Below are 14,574 nucleotides of genomic sequence, written 5' to 3'. Positions count from 1 at the left end.
TTTGTCTTAGTATATATAGTATTCTAGCTTAGATATAAAATCTTTAGAAGCAGCAAAAATCAATAAAATCTTAAGTATACCATCTTAACTATAACAAACTGTTCTGCAGAGATCATTACACTGTCCACCATGCTACTTCCTATTTCACTAGGCGTTCATCAAACATAATGGTTCCGCTATAATGCATTATATTATGCTACTGAGAAATAAAAATTCATTAGTACTCGATTGTTAATTAAAATTCCTTCAGTGAGATAATGTCAACAAATAAATTATCAGTATTAATGTTTACTGGATACTAGAAAACTTTCAAATCAATTTATAAAATTATGTCATTTCAGAAATAACCATTAAAATTCTACAAACTAGCTTTAATCTAATTCGGTAGCTCTTTAATAACTAAAATGTGAAATTGTTCTTAACATTTGTAGATGTTAAGACTTTATCAAATAGAGCATTTCCATCAAAAGATGGAAATGAGCATTTTAAAAATATTTGTGAGGCAAATTTAAAGTGTATCAGGTAAATTAGTGGTGAGTAAAACGGAGATCGTAAGTTTTAATCAAGGTTTTGCTGAATAAATCAAGGAAATGCCTACAAAAGAGAAATCTTTCTTCCTAAGCCTTTCAAGGATACTACTTCATTTAAAAAAAGCAACTTAAAGCTTACTTTCAAAAAGACTGACAAAATTCCTTACAAAAAAATTCTGAAGAAACCAAGCCATTAGCTAATAAAAGAAGATCATCTTAAGAATCATGTGTTTATAAATAATTAGGATTATAAAGAAAAACTAAATGTACACTTTTTAAAATAATATATGTGCCTCCCATCTATACTTGAGTTGTAGTTATTTACAATATTCAACCAAAACAAAACGACCAAACTTTAAATGTATATAGAAATTACAATTTTAGAAACACTAAGTAAGAGAAAATTATTTTAGAAGTATGTACAAAGTCCATTGAGAAATATCTCAGAATTTATACTAATGAAAAAAATCAAGTTGATTGTTAGAAGCTGAAAATAAGTACAGGTAGTCGTCAGCTTACAACAGTTTACCCGGGGTCATATGATCTTTTGTGACCTTCTGATAAGCAAAATCCATGGGGAAGCAGATTCACTTAACCGCCAAGTTACTAACTTATCAACTGCAGTGATTCACTTAACAACTGTGGCAAGAAAGGTTATAAAATGGAGCAAAACTCACTTAACAAATGTCTCACTTAACAGAAATTTTGGGCTCAATTGTGGTTGTAAGTTGAGGACTACTTGTATTACCATGATTTAGCTGCCCACCCTGTCAACGGGAAGAAATTACACTGGGTTGAAACTAATCTAATGCAGATGTGTTCTCTAAATAGACAGAAAGATCCCTACAGAAATCACTGGACATACAACTCAAATCCTCTTTTCACCCGAATGCCAACATTCAGGCACAGGCACATTACTAAGATAGAGGCCTCTCAACAAATCTGCTCCCTTCCCAAATCTCTCCTGGAATTCTCAACTATGGTATCCTTCCAGGACATGATGGGAGATAAATATACACGTGCACTATAATGAAGTAACTGTGCTCATTTCTGCAGGAGAATGCTGGGAAAATGTGATATTAGCTGTAATCTAACAAGGTTCCATCTTATTGGTTCATATTTTTTTAATGTTCAGTTTCAAGAAAGCAAAGGATAAAATTCATAAGTGCTTAAAATCAGTTTAGGATCTGATAAGGGTGAACTATTAACAATTCAGGTAACACAGAGAGATACTGATAAGAGATTTCAGACTCATTACTTTCTTTGGGAAAGATTGTCAATTGGCTTATCTTTTACCAACTTTAGCTGACTCACTGGTAGAACTTTTGAAAGAAAATGGAGTTGATTATTCATGTGCTAGTTACTTCCACGTTGGGACAATGTCTTGTATGTAGATCATTTTTTAGCTACAGATTTAATCATTAGAAAATACTGGTGCCAGATTGCTGGCTGGCAATCTTGGAATTTATACAGCACCTCGAATGCAGGGTTTTCCTATTTGTTCCCTGATTCAAACTAAAAAGCCAGTAAAAGTCTCCTGAACATGAGCTCAACTCCGAGTTAACTACATAGACCCATACTGTCCAGGTTTGGTGTTTTAACAAATAAACAATTTATTCTCTGGCATATTTCCTTTCTTCACTGAGATACAATCCTCAACCAAGTGGAAGAAGAGAATTGCAAAACGGAAGCATTTGGGAACATGTGTCCTTTAAATCTAGATGTTTTTCTTCACACTGGGATTAATATAAATAAATCTTCAAAATTATATATAACTTTGTCTATGTAGCTGTTCTTAAATATTAATACAAGGATATAAAATTCTTATATACTTATGTATTTCTGTCCCTTACGTTTTTCAAGAACTACTACCACAGCACAACCATAAATTGATTTATGCTACATCTTATGCTTTCCCCAATATTGTTTAAAGTTTCTCCTTTCAAATTTTTCCTCCATAAAACCAATCTTCTGTGAAAACTTTTACTCCCTATATTTCACTATGTCTCTGTAATAAACCAAATTATGTAAATTCTTCATTTTCTCTCCATTCTGTGATACATTGCAAGCTCTTTATTTAATACATTATGAGACAATAGTATATATTAATATATATATATATATATATATATATATATATATATATATATAATAAATATATAAATATATATAAATAATATAAATATATTAGTAAAATACATTTCCCATTATTTGAAACAGCATTCTTATTCACAAAAATAAGCCACTTTTTCAATTCTTTATTAAATAAGTCACAAGCGCCTGGGTTCAGAAAAGCATGGTTTAACAAATCACAATACTAGGTACAAACTTCTAAACCAAACCACATTACGGTTTACTATATCCTGTACTGTAGCCACTGTGTACTTATTAGGACCAGATCGTAACAGAATTATGCCCTGTTATGCACAATTCCTAATGGGCTTAAACTGTACTCTTTTAATGGAGAATAATTTAAAGTTAGCCGAGCAGAAGAAATTTATTGCTTCAAGACATGGTACTTAAAAGGTTAATGACATTAAAAACAGGCTTACTAGAAGGAACAAGGAACAAGTGTCTTTCAATGATTATTAAATCAGAGAATTAAAAATGGAATTTGGTAACTCAAGATAATAAGCCTTTGAGTACTGTGAAAAGACATATCTCCACCATGCTGTTTCCCCAAGGTCATCACATTAGGTGCTGTTCAAAACAAATTGATGAATTAGATGGACACTGACTGGCCATATAAGGATGAATTTATTTATTTATTTATTTATTTATTTATTTATTTATTTATTTTATTTTATTTTAATTTAATTTAATTTAATTTAATTTAATTTAATTTTTATACCGCCCTTCTCCCGAAGGACTCAGGGCGGTGAACAGTCAGAATAACATACATATAATGTGAAATAAAAATAATTTAAAATAATTAAACTGATTTGGCTCATCAATTAAGATCCTCAGCGTAGAATTTAGATAAACTGAAAATTTATGCCAGTCCGGCTTGGTGAAATAGAAAGGTCTTCAAGGCACGACGGAAAGTACGGAGATCTGGGATCATTCATATCCCTGGGGGTATCCTGTTCCATAGGGCAGGTGCCCCCACAGAGAAGGCTCTCTTCCTGGAAACCACCAGCCGAATTCAGGATGTATAGTAAATACTGAAGCAGGAAATAATGCATACAATAACTGGAACAATATACAAAAAAGCAGTATCACGATTCAGCTTTATTTACATACTAGTATCTCTCCACCCCAGAGTAATCTCTGTAAATACTGTATTTTTAATTTGCTTATCTCGGAGTCTGTATTGTACAGTAATGTTTTGAAAACTTTGAGTTAAACACCAAAGAGCTAAAGTATAGAATTCAGATATGCAAAAGCTATTCCTAGCTCAAACTTCCATCATTAAAGATTAATATTCAAATGTTTAGGGAGATAGAGAATTGTTCATAGTGAAAACAACTGTCAACACAGAACTTAGTAAAACCTAAACAAGGAGTTCATCAGATATTAGCTTAGTAATAGAGCTTTTAACAAAATAGAGTTGCCAATAAAGGTGAGGCACATTTATCAGTTTTCCTGAGAAAAGAATAAATAAAGCTAGTTGCAGCATAATGGCTGCATCTAGATAAACTTCAGCAAGGATCCCAGCAGCCAGTATATAAAAGATATTATACTAGTCAGTGCAACATTATTGACTGTATCAGCAATAAACTGGCTCCCTAAAAGAATATCAAGGCCTACTCTAATATACAATTCAAATGCCTTGCTGTTTGTAAATAATGAACAATGTGGCCTCCAAGATCATCAACTATTGGTTCTCTGGCTCCAATTCTCCATGTTAATTGTCAAACAACAAGACAATCAACTTTTAAAGAGACATTATTACTTGCTTGCTAATGAAACCTGTCCAACACATAAGGACCAGACCATCTGTGCTGATTCTCTACTATTGTTAAATATACTGAAAGTATATTTAACAATAGTGATGCCAATATAGCAAAGCTATATTGGCATCATGCATTCAATATTGTTTCTCTTATGAATTCAGTGAAAATAATTTACATAGAAAACCTAACAAACCTAACAAAATAGCAATATTTTGTAAAATTGTTCAGAATAACTTTTTCTTCATCACTAAAATCTATTGAAGGTAATACACTAACTTTCAGACTACAGTCTCTTGAACATTGACTTGGAACCTCTCAGTTAATAAGCATAGGATTCAGCTGTAAAACTAAAGACATTTACGAATTACAAAAATAATTTCAAATAGTTTTTCCATTTTACTGTACGCTTACAATCTCTCCGAGATCTATCGAGCTTTTTTAAAAAAGAAAAATTATTGCTATAATTGCTATTTATAAGGAAAGCACTCAGATGAAGAATTGGTATCAACAGGATATATAACAAACCTCGCAAGTACTTGGCATCTCTCCTTTATAATTTTAATCAGCATAGCTATAATGGTGCTTTATTCTGCTAGCATGCTTTAAATCTCCACACAACTTGATTGCAGCCCTTAAAAACAATTTAAAAACCATTCATTCCTCAAAAAAGACAACAGTAGTCTACAGCTTTACTGAAGCAAACCAAGAATTTAACTAGTCCAGCATCACTTCCAGCAGTAACCAGCCAAAAGGTTCCATGAAAACTAAGAGGAGAGCAATAATCCTCTGTTATCATTTGGCTCCAATCTTATTCAATGGCATTCTGCCTACAAACTTGAAAGATCCATTAATCTATAATGGCTAATAATTATGAGAGAGCTATCTTTCATGAATTCCCTTATTAAGCTATTTAAACTATAAAGGATACACTATACTCTGATAGTTATCAACTGATGGAATTCCAATTATAAAAGACAATAACCAAGATACATAGTTAATACATACTTAATTTCTTCAATTAGCTTTAAACATAAAAGTGCTGTTTGTCATATTTCTTCATTACAGAGTATCCCAAATGCCTGTTGTGTATTTCCATAACAATATTTCAGGCCCACTGATAATGAAACCTGTAGTTTCCCTGACACTAAACTTGCCCAAATCTGGACAAAAGTTGTTTAAACAAGTAACTTCTGATTATTGACATCTTCAAAATATGAGAAGAAAGAATGATCCATCAGTCCTGCATATAATTTTCTTTCTTTCTTCTTAAGGATATTCTTTTCCAAATTCTCCTTATTTCAAGAATGGAAAGGCAGAGAAAGCTGAATTGTCACTTTTGTAAGCAAAGCAAGAGATCCTACTATATTCTGTCAACAAAAAGATTTTCTCAAGGAACCATTCTCATTTTTTTAAAAAATACTTGCTAATACCTATAAAGCACCACAAGATACAAAGATGCCTGGTGAGAGAAGTACCTAAATAGTGATAATTTTACACATTATTAGAAAAAAGACTTGACTATAAAATTTTAAGTTTGCAGGAAATCATTTAAAAAACACTTTCTCAGCCAATAGCATATACCCCACACATCCATCCATCCATAACTAAATATGCCATTTGATCAGTCTCTGGTGTATTTTTCTCCATTTGAAATTATCTTTCACTTTTCTCTGGTGCCAGTATTATTCTCTTCTGGAATTCAAGAAAGGGTGCATTCCTTGAAATACATGAACTTTATCCAAGTTCAATATCAACTTCCTCTTCCAATCTCACATTTTCCTGTGCAGGCACCTTAACCTTAGTCCAGCTATCTCCAAATACACTTTTAAGTACACAAGGTACATTCCCCATTTTTCGGGCCTGTGATCTCCGACCGTTAACCTCCCTCCTTCCTTGATATGCATTTTCCAGCGGCCTTGCCGCAAGTCGTTCTCCCCCTTTGGCCCGATCACAGCTTTTAACCGGCTACGGTGGATCCCCGGTTACTCAGTCCTCTCCAGCAACTACAACGTCAGCCCTCATCACACCTTTCCCAACATCTGTCCTTCACACAGACCCTCGTTTGCCCAGGAAAACTTTTTCCACACACACCCCCCCCGTCCGTGCGCCCTACAACCAAGCGATCATAAACCCATCCCCTCCGATTTCATTCCGCAACGCTTTTTTTTTTACGCCGTTAACCCTTCAAATGGAGGCACGTCATTCCCATGTGCCGCAGAACAAACCCTCAACTCTGTCCGAGATGCGAGCCGCCCCGAAAGTCCATCCCTTACTCATTCCTATGACCGACCTGCCCACCCCCAACCCACCCCGCCACTGCCATCCATCCATCCATCCGGCTTCTCGCCCGATTCCGAGCCCCTTCCCTTCCCTCCTCTCTCCCTCTCAAGGACGCCCACCCTAAACGCAGAGATCGTCCCGGAAACCGGGGAAACTTTCGCCCAATAACTATTCCCCCCCCCCAGGGTGGGGCCAGGGCCAGGCCCGGCCCCGAGGCTCCCAGAACCGCCTTGGCTCGGTTTTTAGGCCGCACCTCAGGCCACCCGTGGATCGGGTCGAAAGAGGGAGCCGTAACGGCCGTAGGCCCCATGACAATGCAAAGCGGGGCCGGCCCGCCCTTCTGCCGCTCGGGCTCGCCCTCTCGGACGGGCTCGATCGCCGGCTTCTTCCCAGCCCGACTTACTACTCCCATCACCACTCCTAGTGCAGCGTCGGCGGCGCCATGATGAGCCACCTCTGCCTCGCTCCTCTTTCCCTCCCTCCCCCACCCCACCGCTTCCCGGCTCGTATCGCCCAGGGCCGGCCTGCTTCCCGGCTTCGCACTCACCTTCATGTCGGGACATCCTAGTTCAGAGGAGAAGACGGCGGCAGCGGCCTGTCCCGGCCCAGCCCAGGCCCGTCCCGGGCTCCAGTTCCCCCCTCCCACCCACCCCCCGCTCTCGGCTGCTCGGCGCCCGCTCTGCAGCTTCGGCCCGTCTTGGCCTAGCCTGGGCTTTCCCCCCTCCCCTCCCCAAGTCGCCCCTCTTGGTTGTGTGCACGGCTCGGGAAGGCTCGCCGGGGCTGGGGAGCGAGCGCGGGCGCGCGCGCGTGTGTGAGTGTGTGTGTGTGTGTGTGGGGAGGGAGGAGACTCGGTTCCGGTGGCGGAGGAGGAGGAGGAGGAGACGAAGGTTGGCGATGGTGGCGGTAGCAGAGCGGAGAGGGCCTTTCCGGGTAAAGAGAAGCGGGCGGTGGTGGTGGTGGTGGTGGCGGCGGCAGTTTCCCTTCTCTCCCCCCCTCCCCTTTCCCCTAGCAGCAGCAATGGGGCGGGCGCGCGGGCGAGTGCCGCCGCGGTGACACGGTGACTTCGTAAGCTCGCTCAGCCCCAGGCCAGCTTGTAGCGCCGCCTCCCCCCACCCTCCCCCCCCCAACAACACCCGCTCGACCACGACAGCGGCGGCTCTCGTCGGCCTCTTTCGCCTAGTCCCCTCCCCGCGCCATCCGCGCTCGCGCGCGCGCACCCGCGCGCTCACTCTCTCACGCACAAACACACAGACCGGGCGGGCGGGCGGGCGGAGGGAGGAAGGGAAAGAGAGAGAGAGAGGGAGAGAGAAGGAGAAGGAGCGAGAGAGAGAGAGAGAGAGTCTTTGGACGGTAACAGCGCCGCCGCGACTTTCTCCTCCAGCCTCCTCTTCTTTCTCTCCCGCGGAGAGAGGAAGTGGAAATCACCCAGCAGAAGGGAGGTAGCGGTGAGGGGAGAGGCGGCGGCGGCGGCTGAGCAGCCCAAGGAAGAGCCTGCCTTCTCTTAGGAAGGAGGTTTTCCCGCTCGTCCCGAAGCCGACCTAGGATCGTGGGAACGGAGAGGAAGGCGAGGCGTTTTCGACATTTAGAAATCTATGGAGATTCTCAAGTTTGTGTGTCCCCCCCCCCTTTTTTTTTTTTTCTTTTTCAGGAGGCAACTGGACTTTCTTGTTTTTGTCTTTGAGGACTTTTCGCTTCTTCATCCGAGAAGTTTCTTCAGCTCTGACTGGATGGTGGGGGAATGGAAGGATTAATATTCCTTGCAGACAAGCTGGTCATTTGCATCCTTTTAAGAGAGTCGTTCAGGAACTTGGAGGTTTTATCTGTGTCCTCAGGGTCATCTGAGTGGTGCAAATGGTAATGGTTCCTGTAGTGTGCAGTTTTTCCCCCCCTGGAAATCTGTTCATACTCCCACACCATTCAAAGGGTGTTCATCCCAAGGTGCAAGCTAGAAATCTTCGCCATTTAGGTTGATGTTATACAGTGGAAGAGGACAGGTGCCTCTGTAGGATTAACCGATGGTCTGAACTATGATAAAGCACCGATTTCTCTTTCTTTCTTTCTTTCTCTCTCTCTCTCTCTCTCTCTCTCTCTCTCTCTCTCCCTCTCTCCCTCCCTCCCTCCCTCTCCTTCCTGGAATTTTTTGGAGCCTGGCGGTATTCACACTTTCAGGTGAGGAAGGTTTTTAAACACACCCGATTGAAGTTAAATTTGGCATACGGGACCACAGGTGGTGGGGCTTCACGTTTTTTTTCCCAAATAATCATTGTCCCAAGTCCAGTTTCAGAATTTCCTATTTTACAAACTCTTACAGGTGATTACCCGCCTCTTCAATTGAAAAAAGTATTTCCCCCCCCCATTATATACCCAATTGTCCCAATTATCTTAAAATCCCCGGCAACTTTTCTCAACTAGTTACTGTACACCGAACTTTTACATGGGAACAAGTGGTATTTAAGTTGGATAGTTGGTATGTTCAAATAATGAACAGTGGTAGAGAGGATCAAAAATGTGGTCATAGTTGAGTAATTGCAGCTCCGAGTCTGTCTTTTATCACTTCCTCCTAGCGCAATTATCAAGCAAAATGCAGGCGGCTACATCAACGTTGATAGGTTCAAGATTTTACTGAGAAGAGCTTGACTGCCTAAAGGAAAGTGATAGCGGAACAGATACACATTACAACTTTTCTCTTTCCTGGAGGAGAAAAGAGAATATCTGTCTATAAAGATGCCCTCCCCTTTCAACAGTCAGACATTCATGATCGTTCTTAGGCAACTAGATTTCTAAACTACATTTTGAAAATCCATACAGTGGGGGGGAAAGTTCAGAATCTAAATCTGCACATTGTGGATCTATAAGTCTATGAATGTGAACATTTTAGTGAAGGAACTGAGGAAAACTGATAATAGAACTTTCAGGAAGTATTATTTTATTTATTTATTATTGCGATTTATATGCCACCCTTCTCCCTGGGGACTCAAGGCGGCTTACAAAATGACAAAATCAGCAACCCTATTAAAAACAGTTTAAAATTATGACAGTGTACCCCCAAACGGTACCTCTTGTTTTCAAAAGTTCCTCCATAAAAACTAGCTAAAGACAAAGGACACAGATTTTCTTTATCCTTGTATCTCAATTAATGGCTACTGCCAGATTTGTACTGCTATAAATTACTTTAAGAACAAAATTGGAAATTACTAAGTCAGTGATTGCTTATTTTTCTACACTACTACTCCCTTTATTTTATGTGCATTAGAATTTCACTCCTTTCCTTGGGCAGCAATCACACAAAATGGGCTTTCCTTAACACTAATTTTTAAATTGGGAGAGAGAATGATGGAGTTTTAAATGTAGGAGATGACCAGGCTGAGCCTGAGGGGAGGGATCAAGTACATCATTAGTTTAGAGTCTAAATCCATCCCATCTTGAATTCTGTTGACTCTTATCTACCACCAATTTGCTTTTACATTAGTAGTTCATATTCTTCTGGAAAGTGTTAGCATGCATTAAACCTGAATTCATTTGAACTGCCTTAACTCCTGATCTCATGCGTGACAGCTCCAATTGTTTTATGTTAGAGGGCATATTTGGAATTTTGAAAAGGTATTGTGAGTGCTGTTGTAAAATGATTGCACTGTGGGAGAGCCCATTCATGGTTATAACATTTTTTTAAAATCCCCCCCCCCAAGCAAAATAGTGTGCATAAAAAATAAGTCTTCAAATCCTGAATAAAATATCCATAATATGTCAGAGGTTTGTAAGGCAAATCCTGAATTCACAACTTTTAAATCCAGTAAAACTCCAATAATCTATTCTATCTTGTCAGTTATGTGACCTTGAATTATGAAAAACCAAGTGGGAAGACACTTCCTCAGTTTTTGGACAGGAGACTACCCAAACCCTCTCTGGATTTTTTCTTTTACTCTCAACATACAGCACTATTTGATATAGTTTATGCTATCCCTTTAAGAAATACCCTTCCCATGTTGTCATGCATATTAAAAATATACATTCCTTACAAGCAATTTTTGTTTCGTCTTTACTTTCCTCCTATTCCTATGGCTGAGCCATCTGCAGCCTGCATCCTCCACTTTTTTTAAGGCCTTCAAAATCTCCTGTCCATGATTGCCAAAAATTAGCGGTATGGTTTCTCACGATTTTGGTTAAGAACAAATGAAAATTATAGTGTGCATCCTAAAACAGGCTTATTTTAAAATAAAAGTTCTTTGAAATCATGGGAAAAAATGGAAAATCCTAGTTCCACCTGTGTGTGGCTTCCCCTATGTTGCATCATCTTTAATTTGTATCTCGCCTTTATTATTTTTACAAATAAGTCAAGGTGACAAACATCCAATATATCTTCCTTTTCCTATTTTCCCTACAACAACCCTGTGAAGTGGGTTCCATCCAATGTGTTTCTTAGCCTAGCAAAAATGTGACTCACCCACAATGTGAGGTTCTAGCTAATGAAGATTAAGGATACTAAAGAGATGGTAATTTGCAATTTTTCTCAACTAATTGCTTAGATAAGGTAACTTGTCAAAATAAAATTATGGAGGTAGGTTCATTTCTGCTGGTCACTGCCTCTTATCTCCATTACTGAGATCCTCTACTGGATTAAAAAAAAAATTGTCCCAGGAAATGAAGAATGGAACCCCCCTTTTTTGTATCCAATTATACACATTTGTGAAATAATCTGTAAATTAGGTAACTGTTACTTATTTTTCCTTGAAATCCTAATTTTTTCCCAATTCTGGTAATATATAATTTCTGTCTTAAGTTGAATGTCAAATAAAAGGAAACAAATTTCCCTTAATATTAAAATCACTGTGATAGGGGGAAAAAAATAAGACCCCGTTATAGTGATCTGCCTTTCTTTTCCAAAATCCTTGTGGGGAAGAAGAAAAAGAGTTCCAAAAATGAAAAATAATTTTTAAAAAGGAAAAGGAGAGAAATTCTCTAGCCCTGTCCTATAAAGAGTTTGGATTTTTCTGGCCTTTCAAGGGGTATATTATATTTAACAAGTGCTTCAACTTCTACATTTGTTTATTCTTTAAACACATTTACTGAGGAGTAAACCCTACTGATTTTTATTGCATCCAAAGGCTCATGTTTTGGATTGCAACTTTAATAATAAAGTTTTAATTGCTGTGAAATTCTTTAGACCTAATTGACACAATTCAGTTTGTTAACATAATAAGTGTTCTAGGTTCCACTACCATGTGTCCACTATCGTATCACCAACTGTACTATGCATTTCATACACACATTCTATTTTAAATCAGATGTGTACATTTCTTTACAGTCCATTTTCCTCTTTTCTTCCACTTCTATGCTGAATTTTCCAAACTACTCCTTTCTCCCATCTTTTCTGAAGGCATTTTTGCTTCAGTCTCAAATTATATCAGTGGTGGCGCTCCTTATTACTAATAATCATGTTTTGTACAAAGAATAAATACACTGTCACAATTTTTACTGTTTGTGGCCGAGAATGATTTGAAGGCATTTTTATTTTGAAAATAATTTTTGGATAAAACAAAATATTATTAAAAATATTTTTAAAATACATTAAGAATAACCTAATAACCCCAAACAAAAAAAGATATATTTTCTTCAGTCCCATTTTATTACAATAAAGAACTGGCCGATGAAGGAAACTGTTTTGCTCAAATGTAAGCATACTTTTTTTTTTGAGAATTTAAGTTTATGTTAATTCAGTACTGTCCAGTTTTTAAAAGAGAAATGTACTGTACTGTAATAAGCGGAAACGGGGGGATATATCTTACTAGATATATCTAGTAAGTAGGGAGACCTCTGAAAGAATAATTGTAGATTTTTATCTTCAAGGTGTGGAATTAAAATGGTGTATAGGAAAAAACATGCTCATTTGGGTTTCATGAAATCAAAAGTTTTTGCCCCAAAGAAGAATTGTCCTGTACACAGTGTTGAAGTGATAATGATCAGTTATTGGCTTAACTTCTTATATACCAATCTGGTACACATCCAAAATAAAAGAGACAGTACTATTCCTTTTTTGGTTTATAAAACTTAAGTGAAGGCTCAACTTTGTAATACTTTCAGTAATCCCATGCGCTGTTTTACTAATCCCATAATTGCTTTTTGAGAACAGAGCCTGAAAAATACTCCTTTGCCTAGTTTTGCCATCAATTTCAGAAAACCAAACTTCCAGATGTGTACTGAACAATATACAGGCTAAATGTGCTACAGGACTAGAGGGTAACAGGTGTAGGCATTTCTCACATTTTTAGAGATGGCAAAAATTTCAGTTTCTCAATAGAATCCACCATCCTCTTTTCCCCACCATTCTCAAGAGGATGGACTCTGAGAAGTGATTTTTTTGCCAGTTCTGAAGATGCGACAAATGGCTAAACTTGTTACATTTTAGTCTGAGACAATTGATTTGTATGGTGTATTTCCTCTACAGAATCTGTGAAGTAAAGCATGTGTAGGAGGTCCCAAGTTTCAGATCCAGCGTCACTTGGATCCTCTTAATTTTTCCTCTTAATTGTTGATGGGCTTGATATTTTTGTGCCAAAAATAGGAACCCTAATTTGCCTACTGAATTCATGGCAAAGAAATTCATTTAACTTGGCACTTTCTGGTTTGTATACCAGCTGCTATGCTGTAGCAGCTTTCATAGAAAAGTTACAGCCATATCGTATTTATTTCACAGAACAAAGACAAAGATGTTTTAACCCCCATTCAGAATTTTCTATCAGACATCTCTTCGCTCTCAAATTTTTGAAGTTAGAGCTGTATTTTTGTGGACAGAACTCTTTTTCTGATTTCCAGAGTTGGAATGGTAAGATCTCTTGTACAAGAAATCCATATATAATAATGCCTTGTCCCACTTAAGTGGAAATGCAGGATTATGTATAAAAAAACAGCTCAGGATTGTCAGTGTAAACTAGCATTATGAATACTGGTACTTTCCCCAAAACTAAGACCCGTTCTTATATTTTTTTGGGCTCCAAAATAAGCTTTAGGGCTTATTTTGGGGGAAACAGGATATCAGGCTGATCAGCCAGGCTGGGCACCCTACCGCCCTGACACACACACACAAGAGGCTGCGAGTGCATGGGGGCTGATGGTATCCAACAGCAGCTGCAGCCCACCAGTCCTTTGGTTGGCAAACTGGTGCTGTGCAGCCTGTGCAGTGCAGATGAGTTGATTACTTGTCCAAGAAGCAAACAGGCAGAGGCGCAAGGGGGGAGGTGGGCTGCAGGAAAGCTGAGAGGTGGACCAGGGCGGCCGGCCACGGGAGGCCTCATCTTCACATGGCACCGGCAGCAGATAAGAGGCAGAGGCACAGGTGCAAGGCAAGCGATTCTGCTGCACTGCGCAGGCTGCAGGCAAGCCAAGACGGATGGAGTGGGCAGGCAGCTGTGGGAGGCACATCTTTGCATGTCTCATTTTGCCTGTGGCCTGTGCAGTGGGATATGCTGCCTTCCCTCGTGCCCACTCCATCCACCTGCATGACGGGATCACCTGCCCTCCCACTTGCCTCCATCTGCTGCCTGTGCTACCCACAAAGATGAGCCTCAAGTGGCCACTCACCTGCTCTGGCCCAACTCTCAGCTTTCCCGTGGTCCACATGGCATGTCTGGATCGTCTGTCTCCCCCCGCCTCTGCCAGCGCACGAAAATGAGCCTCCCGCGGTCCCACCTCGGCTTTCCCACGGCCAGCACGATGCATCTGGATCGCCTGCCTTCCTCACCGCATCTCTGCCTCCGTCTTCTGCCAGTAATGCCATGTGGAGATGAGCTGCCCACCCGCTCCGGCCCACCTACTCTCGGCTTTTCCACAACCTGCGCAGAGCATCTGGATCACTTGCCTTCCCACCTGTGCTT

General features: G+C 39.7%; 1 protein-coding gene and 1 long non-coding RNA gene across 3 annotated transcripts in view; one reads left to right on the top strand and one right to left on the bottom strand.

The window, feature by feature from the left end:
• KCMF1 (potassium channel modulatory factor 1) overlaps positions 1-7,953 on the bottom strand; it is a 58,052-nt gene extending 50,099 nt beyond the window's left edge. Inside the window, exon 1 of one of the 2 annotated variants that reach the window (XM_034410685.3) lies at positions 7,254-7,953. In XM_034410685.3, coding sequence (XP_034266576.1) covers positions 7,254-7,269 — 16 coding nt within the window. In that variant the 5' untranslated portion in view covers positions 7,270-7,953. Of the gene's footprint in view, positions 1-6,959; positions 7,170-7,253 lie in introns of those variants that run through there. The other variant, XM_034410686.3, reaches the window with a different exon arrangement.
• On the top strand, positions 7,529-12,174 carry LOC117661640 (uncharacterized). The gene is made up of 2 exons (XR_004590086.3): positions 7,529-7,636; positions 8,355-12,174. It is a non-coding gene; the product is annotated as an uncharacterized LOC117661640 (long non-coding RNA).
• The last annotated feature ends 2,400 nt before the right edge of the window (positions 12,175-14,574 follow it).

Source organism: Pantherophis guttatus, chromosome 2, assembly GCF_059756535.1.
Source record: "Pantherophis guttatus breed Tessera chromosome 2, ASM5975653v1, whole genome shotgun sequence".
In the NCBI taxonomy this organism is placed as follows: domain Eukaryota; kingdom Metazoa; phylum Chordata; class Lepidosauria; order Squamata; family Colubridae; genus Pantherophis; species Pantherophis guttatus.
This window is presented reverse-complemented; position numbering and strand designations above follow the sequence as displayed.